This window comes from Amblyomma maculatum, chromosome 1 (assembly GCF_055883805.1).
Source record: "Amblyomma maculatum isolate TAMU_Amacu chromosome 1, ASM5588380v1, whole genome shotgun sequence".
Taxonomy (NCBI): Eukaryota; Metazoa; Arthropoda; class Arachnida; order Ixodida; family Ixodidae; genus Amblyomma; species Amblyomma maculatum.
Window position 1 is genome coordinate 216,597,567 of NC_139344.1, and position 24,183 is coordinate 216,621,749.

The window sequence follows — 24,183 nt, forward strand, 5'->3', positions numbered from 1 at the left end:
AGCCATTCTTATCCTGAGGTGACATCACAGAGAAGGGGGCGAAGAGAGCCGTAAACAGCGCAGAGCGGAACGAAGGAAGCGATGCTGCCTATCTCTTTCTCTCTGCACGATGAGCGTCGACAGATGGACAAGCAATCGCAGAAGGAAAAAGGAAGATGGGGATAGAACGAAACAAAACAAAAATATAGAAAGAAATGCCGGTGCTATACAAGGTCACAAGCGCACCACCGCTCACAGGCTGCGGAGTAATAGCAAGAAACTGCAGAGCTAAATGGATATCAAAACTCAGTGAAAGCACACTTTCTTCTCCCTGCGTACGGAACACAAGGATGGGCACAATAGGCGGACGTAAGTCTTGGAAAGAATTGAGAACGGCACATCTCATGAGAAGACACCGGGCGCCTTACTTGCTGAAAATGCTATCCGTCGTTGACGAAAGGTAGACAAGATACAGGTAAGACTACTTGCAAATAAGAACTATACGACTCTCTAATGGCACAACTTGGTCCCTCTCATGAAAAACGGAGGTTTCATAAAGAATAAAAGATAACGAAACAGAGGTGGCGCCATCACAGGCCGGCTTCGGAAGCACACTGCATGCGTCGACACTGTATTTTTACGCGGATCCCGGAGGCTATGCTACGCCGCATTTCAATTTAACACAGTAGCCAGCAACTGATCCCTGAGGTTGAGGTTGCCAGCTACTGGCAGGTTTAGCCTTGCGGAATAAGCCGGTGGATGGTGCGAGTTTGTATAGAATGGTGAGCGAACGTTTCAATTTTCTGAACTTTAAACGTTTTCCAGAAAACGGCTAATGCCTACACATAGACAGAGAATCAATTTTTACTGAGAAAAATAATTTGATGGAATTGTCCTCTTCGTCCCTTTAAGGCAGTAGAGACACCAAATGTTTTATGCTCGTTTGTTTTCCCTTAGAGCAGTGCCAAAGAAAGTAGCTGACATAATCTAGATCCGACCTGCACGGGCAACATTTTCAATCATAAATTATTTACCTCACATTCGCGCAGTGCACGTCTGTATTCGTGTTTAGTAGCGTGCTGCACATCATTCCACAGACATGTTAATACGCAAAGAAAATTCGGTGTTTCTACTCCTTTAAGTGCTAATATGGCATTAAAACAAGTTAGAAAAAAAAAAAGAGGAAAAAGGAAACACCTAAACGGACATTGTCCCCTATTAGTTTTCGAGCGCAGGAAATAAGTCAATTCTATGACGAACAATCTACATTTGTCAATGCGGCATCATTTCCTACCAGCATCCAACACTACATCCAACATCAACGCTACGAAAGGTTCTAAAGAAAGCGCTGCTTTTGATCAAACGTGGGCGTGAGGAGCAGCGAGGTGTCATTTTCTCTCTCTCCCAGTGTGTGTGTGTGTGTGTGTCTGTATGTCTCTGTGTGTGTGTGAGTGTGTCTGTCTGTCTCTCTCTCTCTCTCTCTCTCTGTGTGTGCGTGCGTGTGTGTGTCTGTCTGTCTCTCTCTGTGTGTGTGTGTGTGTGTGTCTGTCTGTCTCTCTCTCTCTCTGTGTGTGTGTGTCTGTCTGTATGTCTGTGTGTGTGTGTGTCTGTCTGTCTCTCTCTCTCTCTGTGTGTGTGTGTGTGTGCGTGCGCGCGCGTGTGTGTGTCTGTCTGTCTCTCTCTCTCTCTCTCTCTCTCTCTCTGTGTGTGTGTGTGTGTGTGTGTGTGTGTGTGTGTGTGTGTGTGTGTGTGTGTGTGTGTGTGTGTGTGTGTGTGTGTGTGTGTGTGTGTGTGTGTGTGTGTGTGTGTGGGCGCGTGCGTGCGTGCGCACTGGTCGTGCCACTGCATCTTCGGTGCTAGCGGGAGGTGCCCGTACAGCGAGCAATATGGCTAGGCCCAGGGAATAATCATTGGAGAGACACAAACAGGCGTGCGTGTTGCGTGGGACCGCTTCAAGGACAAGCGTGTGCGTACTTCACTAGCCCCTTACGCAGCTAGGCACGGTTACATTGCAACAAACTACAAGTCCTGTCTGCTTGTCTACCCTACACCTCCATTCTACTTTCAGTTGCGCCCAAAGGCAATGCAGCAACGCTAGGGTTCAACTGCAGGGTGAAGGTCTCACGTTTGTTGCGGAAACGTGCTAGCTGCCGGGTCAGGCGAGCAGGGCGAAACGGTCGTTGCGCTTCGAGGGCGAAGGAAAGCAGCGATCAAAGCGAACACGTGCAGCAGCACCGGCAGGCCGGCCGCTGAACACATTCCTTCCTCAGTCGTGACGGCCGTGTTCATATTTTTATTGCCAGTATATATAGATCACAGAGGTGCGCATACAGCGATATTACGGCAGGTGCAGAGTTTCCCGCCCTGGCCGAAGTGTGTGACGACAGCAAAATTATCGCCGCGGCGTCATGCCCTATTAAAGCGGCAAGACAATTTCCCGAGAGAGGAACACGTAAATGGAAGAGGTGCTATCGCCTTACTTGACGCCGCTTCCTCCAGCAGCAGTGGAGGGCACTCTCGGCGGAGAGGTGGTCCCGGCTTCTCGCGAAGGCGCCGCAGAGGGAAAACACCTCGGCCCGTAGACAAATGGCCGTATCAGTAATTGTGCTGCCCGGCGGCGCTTATCGGCGACCAGAGAGCCGTTTACGGGGAACTCTAAGTAGAGGTGGCTGAACTGATCCGCAGTATTATACGCGCCTACTCATTTGCGGGCACGGGAACAAGAAAATGACACCGAGCGAAAACAGGAGCGGAAAGGTGAGAAGTGAAGCGGGGAGCATGCTGGCACGGGCGACTCTGGCCAGATGTTCGATTCCAAGAAGGCACATTTTCACACCTAGAAAGGGAACCATGAATGGGACTTTTCCTGCGCGGATGAAGACTGCGGCCGCTTCAACTGGGACGGACCGTGTTTATGCGCAACATACGAAACGTCTTGCCTTGTGACAGCTGCCAATTATGTGTCAACATCTTTCGCGTCAAACAGTTGCGGGTCGGAAAGCGCACCAAATTCGCTCACGGCTTCGAGTTGCAGGTTCATCGAGCAGGCGGGCTTGAATTGCCGCCTGCTCTTCGTCAGGTAGCGCGCGCGTGATATGAACGGGCTGCGTGTGTGCTACCTCGGACGTATGCTCCGGTAGCTTGTGCAGTGTGTCGCGCGCGCGCAGTCAGTTTGCGACAGGACGCTGCGAGCGCGCGGCTATGCATATACAGCCTATTGCTACTATATGTATTGTGTAAATCATCCAGTGGCCGCTCGCGCGCACTCGTTTTGCGGACAGTGCTTGGACACTTGCGCGCGAGCGACGCGAACTCGTTCTTTTTTTTTTCTTGTATTTTGTAAATGTTGTACAATGCTCCCCTTGTCCTTTCTTGCTATCGCTCCCCTTTGTACTTCCCCTCGCTAGCCTCTCCCTATCCCCATTTCTTTCCCACCGGGCGCAGCTCGGGTGCTTCATATTTTAGATAGCAGTTGCCGCGGACAGCAACACTGCCTATTTTCCCTTTGAGAACTAATTTTTTAATAAACCGCTCAACCTCCAGCAATTACAGGGTCGGAAAAAAAGTCTAAGCGGCGCCGCCTTCTCAAGAGAACCTTTGAATGTTTCTGCAACGCGACGCCTTGCAATGTATAACTGGCCCGTTCACATATATGGGGCGGCCGCCAAGCCTCAGCCGGCTAAAAGCCGAAAGGTGATATAGGGTCCTTTCAACTTTCCTACAACATGGGACTTTCCCGGAAAGTCAGGTTATCAGGCCGAGGAGGAAAAGAATACATATATAATTAAATTTGATAAGCGAGTAAGCATGGTACCGCCGAGCTCGCAGGCACTGCTGGATGAAGGCGAATACTGCAACTCGGGCATTCCGTGTCAAGGCCTGTTCCAAACCAGAGAATGCGCTGTTAATCGTGCCACATTTTAAGAAGTTACAGAGGGCGTTTAAGAGTGCTTACGTGCTGTCAAGCCAACGGCATGAAAGCTTCATCATTATTCTCGCTCGTTTTCTTCTCGTTTTTTAGCAATACCACTACTGACTGCATACATAGCGCATTCACTTGGTTCACCTTTACTCGCATGATATTTATGCTTGCGTAGAATGTGGAAACGCCGAATAGCTTTTCGCAATGCTGATCTTCATGTCAGACCTATCGAAGAGTATTTGGGGGATCCTATCCGACAGATAACTGATGCTTTGAAAACTCAGTCTTGTGTACCGTATTTGAAAAAAATTACCAATATGAATGTTTCATGATTGGATGTAAACCGGCCCATTTTTGCAAAATCTGCCAGCCTGTAGTGGTTGGGAAATAAAGGCAATAAAAAACAAAAAAGCCGAAGTGGTACGTGGGTAGTGCGGCCGTCTCGCAGTTCGAAGGCCCTAGTTCGATTCCCACACCACCCAAAATTAACCGAGGTTTCGTTTCAGCTCTATTACTTGATAAATGCGTCAATCCGAATGCTTTTGGCCTGTCACCGTATATCTATATTCACTATATTGGGTACTGCTGGTAACGCCTTCAGGTCCCGTGGGTTTTGGTAGCACTTTCTCTGGACACCCAACGCCGGGTTTCGTTGCTACGAGAAGCCATACAAGGATTTCGCCTTACATGGCTAACATATCAGCGGTGCCATGTGAACCAGATCCGCGCAATGCCTTTGATGGTAATGTTGCCTAGCGTCATTCACCAATGCGCAATTCTGATGCACTCACGGGCGCAGATGGACAATGGGATAATAGATAGCGGGATGCTTCGCAACCGGTAACGATTTGCTTGCTCAATAGGGCAGATACCGGCCCACCCCGAGATGCCAAAAACGCCAGCAAACAAAATGGAGGACATACTTTTTAGGGTAATTTTGATCCATATTTGGTACTAGAAAAAGAAATGTGATCTCTTGATGTCACAAGATAAGTAAAGACAATTCTGTTTTCCCGACACTTTCAAAAAAAAAAAAAAAAAAGAGAGAGAGAGAGAGAGAGAGAGAGAGAGAGAGAGAGAGAGAGAGAGAGAGAGACGCTGCAGGATTATTTATAAAAAGGGAAACCAACGTTCCAGACAAAAGGATGAGGAGCACTCGAGAACGGATCCGAAGAGACACGGCATTCGCATACTCCAGTGAGGCTAATTCTCAAAGAGAGCTGATAAAGGTGTGGGAAATAAAGCTGCGGCAGGAATGGAAAAGCAGCCGCTCCCTGACTCGCACATGAGAAACAGCGCACATCTCGGGCTAATCTCGATGCAGCAGCAGTAGTTCGAAGTTGGCAGCTGCACAGTGTCTCCAGCGAGTTCCATAGTGCCAATGCGGGAGTTGTTTTTGTTTCGGCCGCCTAACAAGGGAGCTTGACGGCGCTGAGGCGTACTGTCGACAACTGGCGACAACGTCGGGCGCGTGCATGACTCCGCGACTTTCCAGGAACGGCGGCGACGCCCGGGAGGTGGCAGCTGCGGCCGTAATGAATGGACACCCCCGGAGGCCAGGTAGTAGACGAGGAAAGCGGCGGCGCAAAGAAAGCCGGCGACACAGGCTTCGCACGGGAGGGGGCTTGCGAGAGGAGGGGGGTTCGGTGTAGTGCGCGCGCTCGGGGGCCCGCGGGGGAGGAAGGGGGCGCTTTCTGCGGAAGCATTCCAAGAGCTAGTCGAGAGCACATCCCCCCTTGTGCCACGTACCCGCGCTGGCGGCAAACGCTTCGGTTGCCTGCTTGTTTGAGCGGGGTCTGCGCGGGACTGCCTCCGGAGGTCACTTGGGGAGCAGACAGTAGTACCTTTCGGCTAGGAAGCAAGGCCAACGGCTCTCCGAGGCCCGTGGCGACGTGCGGTCTGGCCAGAAGCGAACTCCTTATTCTCAGGCGCAGGGTCAGTCAGGACGATCGAGGCCCGCATCAAACCTCCCTGTGCAAGTCGGATAGCGCTAGAACGACCGCCGCGAACAAGCCATCGGCCTTGTGAAGAAACGCACGCGAGAAAACAATAGCACGCCTCTGTTGACTGTGCAGTCGCATCCGTCTCACGCAACAACTTAGCCCATCCGGGCTCAAAGTAGCATTCCTTCCCTCTTCCCCGCGTCACCAGACGACTATCGTGCCTCCAGGGCTCTGCTTTGGTTGCGCAATCCGTCGTTATGGCTCGTGGCAGTGACTCCTGGGGCTCTCTGGTATCGCTGTTTGCTGTCTGCGAAAGTCACGAACGAGTTGCTGGCGACAGTGTCGGTGATACGCCTGACGCCCCCTGTCGCGAATCTACGCTCGACCGCCATGCATGAGCCCTATAGCTGCTGCAATAACGGCTCGGACAATGGCAACATTGGCCAATAAATCATGTAACAGCAAAGGTTTCCGCCCAATCGTTGGCTGTCGTCATCAGCCTGCACGTCATTCCGTGTTGCGACGCTGTTCCAGTTGACATGGTCGTTGCCGGTGTCTCTCAGCGTACAACTGGGTTATAAATACGCGTACACTGACGCGAAGGGCCGCCCGCCTCCTGAATGCCGAGCGACACACTTGCTTAACAATATGCCCCGCGCATTCGTGGACGACGGAGGCAAGAATGCAGCCGCGAACCGCATACCTCCTACCTTGTGCATTGGCACCTTTGCAGCGCCGATAAGTGAAAACAACTTGCCCACGAAAGGAGTTACGATTAGATAACGTTGAAGCAGCTAGCTGCAAAAGCGGCCACTTTGCTCAGCGTTGCAAAGGTGAAACATAGGCATGCTTGGCAGCAGGATTCCGAATACTGCAGTCAAGTGCATTTCGGTGACTTAGTGGAAGATCATCCCTTTTTTGCCTACTTACTGCGCGGGGGACCTCGCTTCGCGCTCTACACGAATCAATTTTGCTTCATACTTTCCAGTAGTTGTCCATAATAGCCAGCTATCATGACGAAGAAATGGTAAATTCACGCATCCTATAGGGTTAGCACTACCGTCACGACGTATCGCGATTTTCGCTAAAGCAAAGAGCAAACCACGACACAAATTACGGCAAAGAACTGATTGTTATTGTTTAATTTTACTTGTTAAAGTGTTTTAACCACTTCGAATTGGTAACGGTACTGCATAAGCTTGTTTAGTGGCTGCGTTCCTTCCATTAGTAAGTCAACCCGATCAGTACGCAAGGAGAGGCGGAAGTAAGACCTTCAATCACGAGACTTGCACAAGCGCGCGGTTTCGGGCCGAGCAGCATAGCGCAGTTCATGGCGGGGGGAGAGGCCATTGTCACCCTCCCCTGTCGAACGACATGGGAAAGTGCGGATTAGGGCATGTGCCATGGGAAATTCCCCGCGAGAATGTTCTTCGACCCCCCCTGTACAAGGTGGGGACTCTTTCACGGCGGGGAGAAAGGCAAGCGGTCAGGCCGAACAAAATTAAAGGATCACCGCAAGACGGGCGCACTTTGTAGCGGCAGTGTCGGCCCTGCAGAGTGGGTTTTTGTAGGACCGACCGGGGCGGAGGGGGACCACCTCGCTGCGGGAGCAGAAAAGGGGACGGCGGGGAGCAGGCGCAGCGGGAGACGTGTCCACTAATGATTCTATTTCTTCGCCGGGACAGACCATGGGCTCAAAGGCACTCGGAAGTGCATTTAGGGCCATAAAGGGCCCCCGCTCGAGGTGAATAAGCGGATCGTGGAGGGGTTCGCCTCCTCTCCCCGCCGGGAGGGGTTGCCATTTGAGTCCGGATTAGGGCTCTGGCTTGTGCCTTATTAACGACTCTTGGCATGCACGCTTCAGGGAACTCGCAGCGGCGCAAGGTGTCTGCCAGAGAGCAGTGACCCCCCCCCCCCCCCCCTCCTTCCCGCCCGAAGGCTCTCAAAGGCCCCGGGAAGAGGCACACGACGCACGCTCTTGCTGAAAACGCCGCCTTGAGCCGAGATGGCCACTGATCCTCGGTCCGAAAGTGAGCAGCGGAGAGGCCGGCGATGTGCCCACAGCCATCGGCATTTCCTTTCGGTTGGAAACTGGAAAGACGAGCAGCTGAATGAGCAGCGTGCGGAGCTCGGCCGCACGTACACGCGAAAGGAGCAGCGCCACCTCCAGCGCAAGGGCGCGCCCCTAAGGCCGACAGCGCGTTTCCTGGGCCCTCTAATAAACCAGCGACGTGCCAGCGCCGTGCAACAACGCTTCAGGGAGGTCACAACCGACGGCGAGAGAAGAACACCAAAATTTGGAGGAAGAAGAAAAAAAAAAACAATTTTAGGAAGAAAAGAAAACAATTTTTGGCGGTGCGAATTTACTGCGTGCCCGAAACAAAGCCCGCGAGGGCAGCCGCGAACTGGTGAACGAGAGCCAGGCGGGGGAAGTAGGCGTAACAGCAAATAAATGAACGAGAACGGGAATTCCTGGATGGCTCTCTTTGAATCATGCGCCTGTAGGCGTCCCCCAGACGTGACGTCGCATCGGGCACCCATTACTCGAGGAGGCGCGCGGGAGCGCCGTCCGAGCGAAGCGCCCTCGTCCGGCGGCCACGCCTTCCCGCGCGGACGTCCTCCCCCGCTCGTGCCGCCACTGCGCGCCCTTCTTCCTTCCCGCAACACGTGGTCGGTCGGGCGGCGAAGCGCCACGCGTCTTTGTACGCGGCGCCTAATTACAGACATCGTGACCCGAGCACCCAGACCTTGCCTCGAGATCGAACGCTGCGTGCCACGTGCCCGCGGGAAGGGATGCGCCAGAAACATTGACCCGACAGACGAGGGATATTTCCCGATTTAGCGAGGCGTCATTCGAGACAGGGCCTAACCGAGAGACCCATGCTTCCCCCGAAAGCATCAGCGACGCGGGTCAACGATGGAGGATGCAGACCGCTGGCGACCGGTAATCGCATCTACTCCTACAGATGGGCGTCTCCTTGCAGATCATAAGTGAAAGAAGAAAAACAATTCACATGTAACGAGGACGTCAGACGTGAGAAACTGTGGCAGAGGGAAAAGAAACTCCACAGGCAATTGCAACACTGAAACCTATCGGTGCAGTGATTTAGTTTACGGACATCTTGCGCTAGATTCTCCACAAGCGCAAATAAAGAATTCGATACATCTGTCGCGAAACTGAGAAAGTGTAAACGTTGTCTGTCTTATTTTTCTCTTTTAAATATCTGCAGTGCATCCGTTCCCTCGCCGATTGGTTTAGGTGACCAGCCGCTGCACGACATACTGCTAATGAACCTTTCTTTAGAGCGTCCGAGAGGTGTTTCGAGCCATTCGGCGAGGCCTTTCCAGTCACGATCGCGATGAACGCGCGCAGAACGCGCCAGGGACGTTTGGAGTCTCGGACCTACCAGTAGCTGCTCTTCCTGTAACACGCCGTTGCGTGTTAGTGGATCTGGCTTGCGTGTCAAGGCATATAAATGAGCGCCGATTCATGACTCCACAGAACTAATCATGTTATTGGTGACCGTCATAATTGAACTATCTGTGCATATTGATAATGCTGAAAACGAAGTTTTGGCTCTGTCTGAGATATTACATTGGATCCATGACATTAACATCGCAAAGGTAACGTGAATGAATGTGCAGTAGCCTTCAGTGAAAAAAAAAAAGAAAAAGCAGGAGGATGGGGGGGGGGGGGGGGCAATTAAGTTCCGCCTTTAAGGATATCCGGCAACAGCGTTAGTGTCTACCGGCTCCCATTACGGATCCTCGTTCCTCCACACACACTTACCTACTCCCTTAACCATCCATCCTTTAATTATTGCCTCTACGAGAGCGCAGCACTTATAGGCGCCTGTTTATGGATTGCGCAATACAGGACCTGCTAGCCATGACAGGTTACAGTAGCAGAGCGAAGCACCACCTGCCGCGGCTAACAGGCGGTAGCTTTGGGACTTGGGCTGTGAGGTTTGGCTTTAAAACCAAGCCGTACGAATGTGCCTGCTGAGTGTGCTGAGAGTATCGTCTCGGGATCCAAGGGTCCCGGTGGGTTCATCTTAAACCCTGCTATCTCAAACGAGGAGCCCGAATTAGCAGCTCTTGCCAATTCGGCCATGTCACGTGGTCTCGTGACGTCACAAAACCCGCCCACCAGCCAGTGATTGGCCATGTCACCTGGCAACCCGCCAGAGGCATTCTCGCCATTTCTCGCTCACAATGCCGTATTTTCGGAGAACAGGGTCATTAACGCGTTCCCGTTAAAACAAGCCTTGTGGCGCTCGCCTCCTGTCCTACTAAAAAGGGATCTAGTGAGGATTACATGTCGACACCACTAGGAGTTCTTTAACGTACACTGACTTCGCACAAGCGCCTCGCGTTCCGCTTTAAACTCGGCTGCAGCCGGCACGGTCGAACGCAAACGCAGAGAAGCGCGATGTCAAAAACGCAGTTTTGCATTAAGTAAAGTGATGGACATTAATATACATTCCAAGTCATGAAATGAATAATAAAACGAGCAGGAAGTGTAATGTACAGGTCAGTAAGATATCCTAAACAGCAGCGTCAGCGAGCCGTGTTCGCAAGCTTATAAAACTAACGATGCGACGCTCCGTGTAATGCATATACTATATCAGGGTCTCGCTTCGCAAGCACCGAATGGGTGATGCAAACAGCTGGGAGATTGGACCATGCTAGTGCGCGCTATTCGACATGCAGTCGCCGTGCGTTTGGAATGTCTGTTCAGTGTCGTAAAAAGCAAGCAGCGATCAAATCAAGTTACAAGAAGGGGCGTGAGAAGAGGCTGATTTGAAACCACTTTCGTCTGCTCCTGTGGTCTCTGTCCTTGGAACCAAGGTTTTCTCTCATGGGATCGCGAGACTCGTTACGTCACGACCGCACACCTACCGAAAGCGGCAGGCCGCAACCGGACTCCGATGGCGCAGCCCTTTGTCGCTCCAACCGCCGTGGCGACAGCCCTTTACAGCGCATACGAGGCGGCCAGGTGCGCCGATCGCTGTGAAGACCAGGACGGCCTGCCGATCGTGTATGGTGACACGCCAGGCGGCCACGCAAGCTGCAGCCGGGGCTATTCCAGCGGGCGCGGCAACAACACACCGACGGTGGCGAGTGACAGCGCCGCGGGCTGAGGCGACGACGACGGGCAACGCGAGCCGCGACGGCTGCTGGCGCGGCAGCGAAGAGCGTTGCCCTTTCGGCGCGATGGACGCATGCGCCGGTGGCCGGGAAAAGCGAAGCCCCTGGCGGGATGCCGGCGGTCCTCTTCCGTTACATTCCACTCGGAGCACGCGCTACGGTCCTCCCCCGCCTCATCAAGCGGCCGAGCATACACCAGATTTCGTCTTTCTTTTCGGCCGAGGTACTAAGGTTGGTCGGGAGAGGCTCGAGGGATCTCGTTACGCGGCGAAAGCGGATATCCCGCCCGGCCACGTCTCCTACCTTCGGCGATGAAGGGGGTTGGCCGGGCCAGCGGAGGCCCCATCTGGGACCGCGCAAGACCGGCACGGCTGGCGGCGGGGCAACCTCACCGCGGCCAGACAGCGGCCAGACCAGCATTCCGAACGCGCACCCGACGCTTATCGACTCTGTCAACCCTTCGCGCATAAGGCATCCTGCGCACACGCCGCTCCACGATGAAGGCACCACAGATAGCCGCCGAGGCCGCGGTCCTCAATGAAAACAACACGCCGCTAAATGGACGACGCTCGCCCCCATTGTCTCCGGGATTGGCACTGTTTGTGAATGGCGCACGCTCTATCCGTATGTAGCTATGCGTTCCCGGGACCCTCTCAAGGCCCAGCCAGAGCGGCCATGATAAAAAGCTTAAAGACCCGTACGCTCACGCAACTGACCTAAAAAGTAATGGGGAGGAGAGGTGGGTCTCGGAACGCATCGAGCCACATTTCTCTTTTCGGCAGTTATCCGAGACAGCGAACCAGACATTGCAGAATAAACGCTAGTTCAGTTGCGCGTGAGTTCCGCGGCCACGCATACTTTACAAAACACGCCCCCAAAACTGCTATGTGAGGCGTTGTCGGATTTTAAATCCAGGGGCTGCGAGCCGGCATCCCGAGGCGACTGGCTCGAGCGGAGCCATGACCGCGGGCTTATCTCCGATGTCGATGCGCTATCGGCGGCCAATGCGCGAACGCTTTGCCTCTGGTGGGCTTATCGGGACTAGTTGCAGCGATCATCGTCAATGGTACGCGTTCCGCCGAAAGTGCACGCAGCGGTGATGAGGAATTGTCGGTGTATCGCAGAGGCAAAGGTCGTAGCGCCGTACCAAGAACAGAAAAACAAAAGGGTTTCCGCTCCGCCTCGGTGGCTGATAGCCGTTATGAATGAACCGCAGGAATTCGTGCGTAGGAGAGGCTTCGACATTTGAACGTGAGCTGTAAGCACGCGACAGCACCTATGCGGGAAGCGATTTTCAGCGTCCAGCAAAGAGTTATTTCATACAAAAGCAAACGGAGGCCTACCGGAAGGTACAAGCGACCGGCACTAATGAGGCGGGCGCGCTGAACAAAAGTGACAGCCCTGGCCGAACAGTTATGACCCCGTTCGTGTTGGAACTGGATCGAGCCGTCGTGTGAGCCGCCTTCCAAATATATTTTCCTAAATAGGCATGAACGGTGTGTTACTTGCGAAGGCATTATGCGCTCTCCCCTCCTGCCGGTTCTTTTAATTCGAGAGACCACACCCGGTTTGCCACTGCGGCCATCGTTCATAATAAGTGCGGCGGCACTCGGCGGCCTACCTTCCGTTACAGGAAGCCCGCTCTCCGTACCACCTCCATCGCTCGCGGGCTTTCCTGGTTCACACTTGTTGCCCCGCGCGCGGGCGGATGGGAGTTTTCCAGGTAGCGCACAGCGGGAGATATTAAAATAACCGAAGAGAAAGCAACAAGGAGCGGCCACTGTTTTTTCCTATTTTTCTTTTTCCCCCTTTCGCCGCTTTCCTTCTCCCTCTGGGCATGTTCTCCTGCGCGGCCAGGTCGGTGGCGCCCGCCACGCTGGAGTGTTTACAGGCGTTTTTCGCAGAACGGGACACTGCGAAGAGAGCGCGCTCACCACCGACCCGGGAGAGCCGTCAATGTGCCGAGCGCATGCCAGCACGTGAGCGGCCGGCGGATGCCAGCTGGGCCCGCGAAGGCGCCACCACGGGGTCAGGGACTGCCGCCGAAGGAATGAGAGCTCATGGCACCGCTTCGGGGCCTCTTTCTAACCAGGCGGGTTCGCGAATATCATCTCCAAATCATCGGACTGAGGAACCGAGAAACATAAGCAGCGTATGGTCCACCAGATGTATCGGCTTTAAGGTTCCACTAAAGGAACGTATTGCGCACTCCAGCTCAGCATTGCCAGTATGGTTAAGCCGTGAGGAGCCATATTGTTCACATGAGCAAACAAAAAAAAAAAAAAAAAGAAAAGAGACACAAATGAAGCATACTTCGAAGAAGTGAAATCAAGAACGAGGGAAGATTCTACCCTTAGACGTGTACCGTCTGGGAAAGTAAGCAACGGTTGTTCCGCAACAAATGATCGAAATATGCTTTAGTAAAACGAGCTTTTGGGCAAGTTAGTTACTTTGCTTCCACATAACTGCAGCGCGAAAAAAAGCCGAGAACAAAGGAAGGATAACACACACGACACGCAGCGATAGTCCGTGTCGTGCGTGTTTTCCTTCCCTTGTGATTATCTTTTTTTCACGCTGCAGTTATGTGGAAGCAGATGATCGAGAAAAAAAAAAAAAAAACACGCTGATGTCCGCAAAATCATCGCTATGCAGCAGGTAGCCGCTAACGTGCCCCATCAAATGACAATGGAGCAAAGGCAGCTTTGACCAAAAAGCTCCACGGTGGGTTCAAGGACTCCTTTCCCAAGCACTTCCTGCACTCATTGCATCGAACCCAGCCCTCCTCGCATACCCGGCAGATGCTCAAACCGGCTAAATCATCGCAGTAAGCAGTCACCAACGGCATGTGCCAAAACAAAAAGCCGGAACCACGGCATTTGCCGACTCCCTGTAGCGTATTACAGCTACGGTCGAAGTATCGACGTCCTTCCCGCCATACATTTTCTGTTTTTACCTTAATGCTACGGGATGATGTGGTAAACATAACGCGAGCAAAGAGAGCTTGCTAGACTAGAGATAGGTAACAAGATCGGTAACAAATGAGAAGAAAAAGCGAGCTCCTGAGTGCGCCTCCGAAACACCCACATGTACAGCCTTTATGAAGAGCAAGGAGCCTCGAAGACTTTGTAACCTAAACTATTCAGAGAGATCGTGTAACGTGCGTGGACGTTCGAAACGGTACAAGGCAAAACCAGAACTAATGACAAGGCTTCCACAGTGCAGACATCAGACTTTTTTGACAATGAACGTGTCTGCAGGGATGTATTCCAGCTTATTACTGCCCAGAACGAGCGCGATAAATGATGCCTCGCAAGGCTGCAATCACAGAAGAAGCTGACAACGGTTCCTTTTCATAGTCGCAATCTTCGCTACAGCAACATTAGGACCACGTTAGTGAAGCTGTTATTTAATAGGGTATCGTTAAAGCACGGAAGATTAATTAGGCTGACTCGCAAACAAGGTCCTTGCTGCCGTTCTAGCATTACAGTTATGCAAAGGCTTTTCTTCCGCTGTCGTCGCTGGAGGTTTGTGACGCCCACTTGAAGGGAGAGCTGTTTCCATGAGCGAAGGAAGAGAAGGCGGTCGCGTGGCGTGCCGCGGACAATCCATACCCGGCCCAGGCCAATTCCTTTAAACGAGCAAACACGGCGCCCGGAGCAGCCGGGTACAAGTTTAGCAGAGGAGGCGCCTGACACCAGTTATGTACTAACACCACGCGCGACAAGGGAAGAGAGGGAGACAAAAAGCATTAAAAAAAAGAGGAGGCAGAGAGAATTAGCCTTATTTTTTACCGCCTCCCCGGCTACATAACTGGGTCACCAACTATGTGCCATCGCTGCGTCGCACCCCCGACGAAGTGCGGTGAAAGTGGTCTCGCGCCGAGAGTCAACGCGTCCGCAACACGCCACGTATGTGCGGCGGCGCGCGCGCGAAACGTGTCTGCGTCACGCAAGAACTCTTTTTTTTTTTTTTTTTCATTTGCTCGTTTTCCGCTGCCCCGGCTCTTTCTCACTGTTGGGCAAATAAACAACCCCTCGGTGTTTCCCTCTCTTTCCATTTTTGCATCACAGGACGTCAAGGCAGCGGAGACGTTCGCTGGGTCGACGCGAACAAAAACCCTTGCAGGTTGCAGGCCGCCGCGGTCAGCTCTTCCGGACTGCGGTTACGGAGCGCGTACACGCTAACGCATTCAGCGCGGATATACACAATGCGCGCGACAGGCCAGGAAGCGAAAGAAAAAGAGCTGTACACGGCTGTGGCTTTCTAAACAGCTGTCTCTTTTTAGTACGCGCGAAGGCGGTGATAGACGGCCCGTGCGTTCCGCTTCATGTGCCATTCCTTCAACGCGTAATGAAAAAAAAAAAAAAAAAAAATATCGGGAGATGGCAGCTCCAGGCACGCTCCTCACCAGGTGTAGACGGCAATTGATACACAGTGGGCATTAGCGAATGACGACGGCGTTTCCGCCACAAATACCAACGACATTCCCGCCACAAATCTCCCCAGCGCGGGCACGTGCGCCGCGCTCTTCTGCACGTACGGAGAAAAGGCGCTCGTTGGCAACTGCTTGTCTGCCGAGGCGTTGTCTCCCGCGTTTTTACTGCAGAGTGTCCCATTCGCGGCGCTGCACGTACGCATACATTAGTGGTCCTGTATAGCATACACCGCCGCTTATTCTCGGCTCGGTTGGAAAGCGAGAATTCGCGGCGTTATTTCCGACTACAACGAGCGAATGTTTACGGGGTCACACTTGACACTTTCCAGCGACGATTCTCTCGCGAGCAGGTGTCGCGAAAATCGAGCCTAGCACGGCAGCTTCGTGAGTCAGCATCTTTCGCTAACTAAAACACTGACATATCACCGCTAGGTGTGTACAAAGTTGCGCGGCTGAATACGGTGTCACGGGTTCGACTCTGACCAACCAAGGCTTGCCCCACTCGAGAGAGGCGAAAAGAGATGGCGCTACTGTACTCACGTTTCCGCGCATTTTAGCCCTTGACTGCTGAGCTCGTCGGATTCGAAATAAAGCTCTACGCTGAAGAAATATGCGATGAGAAGTGAAATGGCCCGAGACAGTGATGACGAAATTTGTCTAGTGGCTCGCAGTCAGGTTTCCCAGCTATGTTGAGATCATCGCCCGGCCGAGGTTAATTTGCTACGGCTTGATTTTGTCAAGCTTCTTACTGAAACATCTCCGAACCCAGGAACTCGATCCGACGGGAAATAAGAACAGCTCGTTCAAAGCGGGAGAAATGCGCTGGGCCACTACGTCGCGGCACAAGGTGGCCTTTACGAAGACGGGCCTCTGACCCAGTCGTCGACCACAGCGCGCACCGCAGAACCGAGCCGCCAGGACTCCAACAGGGTCGTCGGGGTGAGCACGGCGGGCCTTGAGCCGCCGGAAAACCCTGCTTGGGCCTGGAACGGGCACGACTGTTTGCCCAAGCCGGGGGCCTTCGAGCGCCCGTGAGAGCGAGCCCAGAGGTCGCGGCGCATCGGACGGGGGGAAACAGCCCTCGGGAGGTAGTGAGTCCGAAGGCCTTGGAGCCGAGCCTGTGAGCGTGCGCGTTACGGAAGCGAGATTGGGCAACGCCCCATGGGTCAACAGCTACTACGCGCCACAAAGGGGTTCCCAGAAACATGCGATACCCAGGTGTGCTATGCGGCTTCCGTACGACGCTCAGTCGACATGGGCCAGCGGTCATTGCCAGCAGCCAGAACCTACTGTAACGGAAACGACAGCCGAACAAACGTAGGCTAACGTTCTTCCTCACTATCTCCGAAGTAACTAGATCCGGGTTCTGAAGTAATAAACTTCGTTTTCCAGTCACATTCAATAGGTGTTCTCTCTGCGCTAGTATTACCAAGTTAAACAAATAAAACAAATCATTCGTCCTATTAATCTTTAATACTTTAGTCTCCGACCTTTTTTAAAGTTCATCTATGTCCTACATAATACACAGCCAGGCTAAGTAAGCTAATCACGAATAATGTTTGTTTTGTTGTCCTGTACTCCGCTGATATTTGAATATATCACGTTTCATTTATTTGTTTCATTTTGAATTGTTACTGCTGTCGAAAATTGCTTTTTTTTTTCTTGACTTCGTTACTGTCTACTAGAAGTGCTACTTCACATTTCATTTTAGCTCAGGTTACGTGGCTTGTTTTTTTTTTTCTCTTCATTGCTGTCAGTTCTTTTCTTGCATGTTCCTGCTTAAGTTATTTCAATGTATACTGTGGTTTTCAGATATTATAGTTTGCTACCGTTGCCTGTCGGTCCGCCCTTCAAGCCCACTGCGGCTTTGGCAGGCCAATGATGTAATGCTGGTAAAACTCTGTAATAAAGTTTATTATTATTATTTCGGGGTTACAGTGCGCTATTATGTATTTCGTCTCCCGGATGAAATTCATTTACAACTGCATTACGTCATAAATGTGAAGGGAGGCGACGTTGCATCGCCCCGAGCGGCGGAAGATTGAACGTGAGCGTCACACGAGTGGCACCATGGAATGGAAGCAAAAATTTCACAGCCCACTTTGCCTCCTTTCTGGAAGCTGTCGGGGATCCTAACAGTCACGGCAGTGGAATCTTTACGCCTATTTGGTCCTTCTATCACGCCAACAAACAGGGAACAGCCTACGAAGGTCCAGAAACTGCCCCCAAAAATTGCACGCATACTTATAATGCACAAACCGGTGAGTCGATTATCTGGTCTCTGCAAAGTTGATCGCATCAGTAGTCTCTGCTTCGAGACACTGTCGATGTCAATTGCGCTTCGCAACAAGCTCGACTGTTCATCTAAGAGAACCCGGCCTTTTTTTTTTTTTTCCCGCGTAGTTAGTTTTTGCGTAGGCAAGGAAAAAAAAACTGATTTTCGACAACAGTGACAATATGCGATCGTCTAAAAGCAAGCTTTCGCTGTTGGCGAAAAGCCGCGCTTGAATTAACCATTTGCGAAAATCTCTATAGGTCAGCCTCTCCAAAGGCTTGATTTCCAACCAAAAGTCTCGTTCCCACATGAGCCTTTCGGGTTCTCTGTGGAAACGAAAAGAGGTGTGAGTCTCGAACGTGTCGCACGCAGGGTGGGAGCGCAGCGAATCGGTCAAAACCAGTCGCGCAAGAGGAGAGAGGCGCCGGACAACCCTGTATTCTTTAACCTACTTGAAAAGGTGTGACAATAAACCATTGTACAATTTCGACACCTCTCTATGGGCCGTGTTGAAACCAACTGCAAGCAGGCCTGAATTTACGCAGAAGGACGGTCTTGCCTCCTTTTACTCCCACAAAGGATGCGAGAGTGTTGCCTGGAAACGAGATGTTTTCGGTTGGAAAACGAGCCTTGCGGACAAGCCTACTTATACACTTCAGCACATGGCCCAAAGGCGAGAGCTGTATGTCTTGTCGAGTGTTCGTTCTTACCAATGCCGCTTATGCGCCCCGCTCGCTACGGGACATTGTGAGCAGGATCTAAACTCCAAGGGCTAGCGTTCCTTTTTCTCGACAACTATCTAGAATATATCCACAATACCCACTCCGCTCTGTAATGTTTTGCTTTTGAGGGCATAATAATAAATAAATAAATGTGTGGTGAGAATAAGACCTCAACACCCGCTGTTGCCAAAATCAGGGACACTCTGTGCACTCCTAGTACAGGACATTTTAATGACTCGTCTTGGGCACGTACTCCGCAAAGTTCCGCTGGATGAGGTCGAGCAGCGTTCGCGAACGAGAATATGACAAGGCAGCGGAAGCTCACTCAGACCGCGAAGGCGGAAAGAAGGGAACGCCACAGGCGACTGACGCAAAGTTCTCCCCGTCGCGAAGCCCGTGAACTCTGGATCCCCAGCGGCCGCAAAGGCGCAAACTCAAAAACGCCGCTAACTGTCAGCGCGAGTAGAGCCCGCGAGGCAGGTACCAGGCTGAGACGGTGTGGTGGGTCGCGCGGGCGATAAGGTACGAACTGGGTGACATAGTGTTGGAACGGGCTTGATTCTTATCGGACTTGGCCGGTGCGTCGGTACAATACGCGCAGGCTCCCCAAGAGCGGGGGATCGGTGATTGAAATGTATCCGCCAGGGGCGCGTAGGACTCGCGGCGCCACCGTCGCTGAAGCCACCCATGTTTATTGTGCGCGAGAACCCGGAGAGGTCGCGTCGGCGTCGTCAAAGGAGCCCCGGGTCCGCCTAAAGCGCGACGTTTTACGAGGGACTGTCGGTGGGCGCATCAATGGGCGCGCCACGTGTTGCCTCAACGGGGCCCGCAAGGAAGAGAAAAAAAGAGGAAAGGTCCCATTTGTTTCAGGAAGGGCAGCCCATTAGTTTAAGCAGCCTATCCGGCGTGACAAGCAGCATTCGGGCCGCGCAGTCCGCTAGACAATCTGCAAGCATGTCACATCCATCCTAATACATGCGTCGGGATTTTTCCCCGCTGTAGCAGCTGCTGTGGGGGCCGTCCATAACTCAGGTGCTGAGCCTTCTCGGCTCAGCATCCCGGCTGCTAGGCGCGCCTCGTTTTTACGCTCAACTCTCGTCGCAGCTAATGATGGCATCACGGCTCGGCACAGTCGACCAGCGCGCGGGGCCCAGTTATTTCTCGCCAGCCGCCGCCAGCGAGTCGTGATTTGTTTCCGCGTGTTCTGCGAAACCGTGTTGATTGGAACGCCCAGCCGTGAGAGCCGCAGGGCTCTACTCTACCCCCCCCCCCCCCCCCCCCCCCCCCCGCACGAGTTGAGTCTTATCGCGCACGCGCAAGATTAGCGCGGAATGCGAGAATAGCGCCCGGAAACCGTAAATACCTGCTCCCGACGCCGATGTAAATAGACGCCGAATTGCGGTCCGCGGGAACGGCCATTGCGCAACGATAATACTTGTGGCCACGATAAGTGAAGAATAAGAACAAGAGGACAGGGCAGCAGCCTCGGAAGATAACTTCAAGAAGCATCTGGGACAGCTCTTGAGTTGGCTCAACACAGGGTGCGAGTCCCGCGGTTTGTGATTAGGCCGCCAACATGTTTTTAACCCGAACACTCCAGCAGGCTGCAAAACGGCGGTACAGCCTCATGCGCCGGGTGCTGCTTCCCACGGCCGCAGGTCCCTACTGTGTCGTACACTGATCCGTTAGCTTCCTTGCGGGGTGTCGCACTTCTGAGCAGAGTCTGATGTGTCCCACAGTGGGCGGCATTTCTGCGGAAGACACGGCGCAAACAGCCGCCACAACAGGGGACCGGCTGCCTCCTCCCGTCCTATTCCAGGCGGCAGCTGCGGAAGAGGCCTGTACGTAATCTTCCAATTGAAATCTGGCAGCAAGCCCGACTGTCGCACGGAAGCCGCTCGCAGCCGGCGAGGGAGGCAAGTTTGATTTGTGCGACGAGCCGTGACAGCGTACGGCATTGGGCTCCAATGTTCCGTATATGGAGAGAGGCACGTTCCTGAGCACGCACACACGCACGCGGTGGGAAGCAATAATTCCGCGCCGCACGGCGCTCCACGCGCACGGCAAACACCCTTGTCAATATTAGCGCGAATCAATAAAGTTGGTGTGCGAACATTACGCTCGAGAGGAGTAGCGTGAACGAAGGAACAAGACAGCGCAGAAAGGGGGAAAAGCGGCGGTGACCGCGAGAAGAGTCTTCTTGCTCAGAAACTGTGAGAGGAAAAAAAAAAAGACGGAAAACTCTTCTTCCGCTGCATAGCATGAAAAATCACGTGAACGAAATTGCAATTCCGGCTGTCAGCATTGTTCTAAAATTTACTTCAAACAAATTACAACAAGAGGCCAGAGAGAGGGAGATGTGCAGATCGTCAAAAAGAAAAAGCACCACCGACATTTCACTATTTCTGACAATGGAAAGCACGTGGCAGTTTCTTTCACCACACATACGTACACACACAGGCACACTACGGAGCAACCGACAAGGTAACAGGGAAAGGAAAAAAAAACGTGGCAGAGGCAAAAGGCGCACAAATCATTCTGTCGACCCTCGACAGCCGCGCACCCGGGGAGGCGAGAAAAGTTCACTGTCCCGTCCGTGTCACCGAGCGGTTTCAATCGCAACAAAATGCGTCAGGGGCAGGTGCAATCACTTGGCGGTAAACAGATATCTTCTTTTCCGTAGTCTCTCCTCTCCCTCCTCCGCCAGAGTAACGCTTTCAATTTCAAGCGATCGCAGAGAACAAGCACCCGGCGTCGTCTGCACTGACTTCCGAAGCAAAGGCACACACGTCGCTGCCGATGTGCCTTTGTCTCGGTTAGCCTGCAGGACGGATATCACGTGCCACAAGCTTAGATAGAGAGTGCGGCGCAGGAGAAATAAGGAACGAGCAGCTGTACGTGAAAAGAAAAAAAAAAAATTAACTGCGAGGAGAATGAAAAAGGTGCTTGCAACTCACTTGTGTATAAGCATGTGGCGTTAGCGGCAAAACATCCCAGCAGATGCGTGGTCGGCAGATCAGTGGGCAGGGCGATGTCAGAATCCGGCTGGCCGCGCATGCTGTGCGTGCTACTCCCCAGCGCCGAATCGAGGAGCCCGCTGCGCCCACTGACACTCACATCGACGGGCAGCTTGGTTCGCGAAGCCGACGCTTTGGACTATCACCTCCACCTCAGGCTCTCGCGTCAAACTGACGGAGCACGGCCGCGTCGGCCGGCGAGCAGTCCCCCGCCGTTCCGCCGCGACGTCGCACGACGTCACGCCGGCAGCGGCCAATGGGCGCTCGCCGCTCACGTGGCCCCCCTTCCGCGCCGCTCTCACCTGGCAGGGCATCCCCGCGCAGTCAGCGGCGCCGACTTCGGGGCTTCGGCCTTCCACGCGCTGGGGCTTCTTCCTTTGCTCCGTTGGACGTGTGCCGGTCGGACAGCTCCGCTAACCTCTGGGGAACGGAACCGAGACGCTAACCGATTGCTCCGGCTTTCTAAGAACCAACTGCTTTCCTGCTGGATGCTTTCTCACAAGCACCATACCACGATAAGGCTCGTCTTCCCCTGTCAAGAACCGCTGTTCGCACATTGTTTCGTTGGCTCCTTTGTGAAAGGGTAGAGGAGCGTAATCTGAAAACAAGTTTTGAGATTAGCAGCTTAACATAAAGGCGGGAGTAGTAAGCCAGAAATTGGAAAATTACATGAAAAATTTCCTTCAAGTATGTTTGGTTTTAGTCGATGTTATAAATGCAGAAAGACTGAGATAATACATATATATCCTGGAGCAGCCAGCTACCTCCACCATCACCCTCCGCTACGCAAGAAGAAAAATATCAGTTGGGCTATGTAGTAAGCCGCTCCCATAGTGGACGGTTGAAAATTATTTAATTAGCCGTCGATTTTTCTTTATGCGCTAAGAAACATCACCAGCTGTGCAATGACCGACACATCGCGTATGGTAGAGATTCTACAACGTCAGCAGGTGTATCTTCGCCGGCAAACGAATGTTGTACCTTCGCCTAACTGTAGAATAAAACCGAAGTGCTCGCTGCCACGGAGGCAGAAGGTATGCCTCAGTCACCCAGTGCAAACGCTAGGTCTCCCCCCCGCCGAGCTCCACCTCTGCCTTCTTCGAATCAGCAAGCGAGGGAATAGCTTACCGTTGTGCATGTTTGCCCACTTTTATAGCTTTTTTTTTTTGGCATTTATAAATTACTCTCTTGCACTATGTCTCTCTCTCTCCTTTACTGTACATTTTTATTAGTAGAGATATCAGCTTTTTTTTTTCTTTTTCGGCAAGCGTCAGAAAAGGCGGACTGCTGGAAGATGCTGAGACTTAAGCACAGCCAAATGCCACCAGCAATTTTTTTTCTCTGCAATAGCATAAACAAAAGAGAGCAAGGACGAAAAGACGTATTCCCATTTGTACGACCAGCTGAAAGAAATAGGAGCTAAAAGGTATAAAAGTGAAGAAAAAAACAATCACGATATCACACCTCTTTTAAACTTCATCTTACCTTAACGCTTCGAAGTTCGGCGCAAAATTTGCGCTGCGCTGCGCGACTGCAGTTTTCCTTCTCTCAACTTGTGTGTCGCGCGCAGCAGACACGCTACTGTGTTACGTAATGGCGTAAGAGCCGTTATGTGTATGAGTAACGTGCCCTGAAGGAAAACCTCGGCAAGGGTCTCTCGCGGTGGAGCACACTGTCTTCGCTCTCAGTACGTGTTCCGAAGAATTAAAGCGCACGGTAGAGTCCGCGAAAAAAAAAAAAAAAAAAACGGCAGCCGCTATCCTCTACCCCGCTGCTTTCCTCTGGAGAAATCCCACACGCGTACTAAAATAACAGACGGAGGCGTCACGGCCCCTGTCCAGCCTCATATGAGCTGCTGCCGACGCCGATGAATTTGGCAAGCAGGTTGCACGGCACCTATCAACGACGGTTTTTTTTTCTTTTTTTTTATGGTGCAGGTGAAACTGTGTATTATTTTGTTCTCATTGCGCAAGCGGCAAAATTGAGTCCTGAATCAAGCAGACGTAAAAAAAAAAAAAAAGAAACGAGCATAACACTTCAACCTGCAGCCCGCGCGGCACTTGGTCAAATTCCATTTCTCTGTAACCTCAGGCGCGCGAAGTTTTCGTTTTCCGACGAGAAAGCAGATAACGCATGGTTCATATGCTGTAAGTACTCGTTACTTCAGTTTTGTAGCTCTTATTTATATTTCTTTTTTCGCCTGGCTAATGCTGCTTTGGAATGCGGCAGCCTTAACTAACGTAGGCTAGACCTGTCAATGCGAAAAAAAAAAAAAAAAAAAAAAAAAACGTCTGTCCACGCAACGGGGAAATAGTTGTATAAATACCAAGTAAAACCACACGCCCAGTCTAATGATCCCCAAATCTTAGAGAAAATGGTCGTCCAGTGAGTATACATTACGGCACTGCTTGAGTCTCCAAGCAAGGAAACATTTACGCCGACCGAAACAAAGTCCGTAGTTTTCCCGTGCGTTTCCTCTGTGCATAACGAGCCCTTGAAAGAAGCGCGCAATCTGCGCTCCTTTGTGGTGGCCGACGGGATGATGCCAGGCTGAGAAGTAAAATATGTCGGACGGTCCTGAAATGCCCCTCGTTAAGCACGATACGCCGGCGTTTGCGTATGAGCGCAGTTAAAAGTACCGCAAGCTGCCGAGGTTTTTCGCGTGCTTGGTTGCGATCTATATGGCAGTGACGTTCGTCTGTAGAACCCAGGTCACGTTTATTCGATCTTAGCTGCTGT

General features: G+C 52.4%; 1 protein-coding gene across 1 annotated transcript in view; it reads right to left on the reverse strand.

The window, feature by feature from the left end:
• LOC146205612 (fibroblast growth factor 18-like) overlaps positions 1-21,601 on the reverse strand; it is a 78,016-nt gene extending 56,415 nt beyond the window's left edge. The window contains exon 1 of the mRNA XM_084590299.1: positions 21,385-21,601. Within this exon, the coding sequence (XP_084446425.1) occupies positions 21,385-21,398 (14 nt within the window). The 5' untranslated portion in view covers positions 21,399-21,601. The remainder of the gene's footprint in view (positions 1-21,384) is intronic.
• Between the last annotated feature and the right edge of the window lie 2,582 nt (positions 21,602-24,183).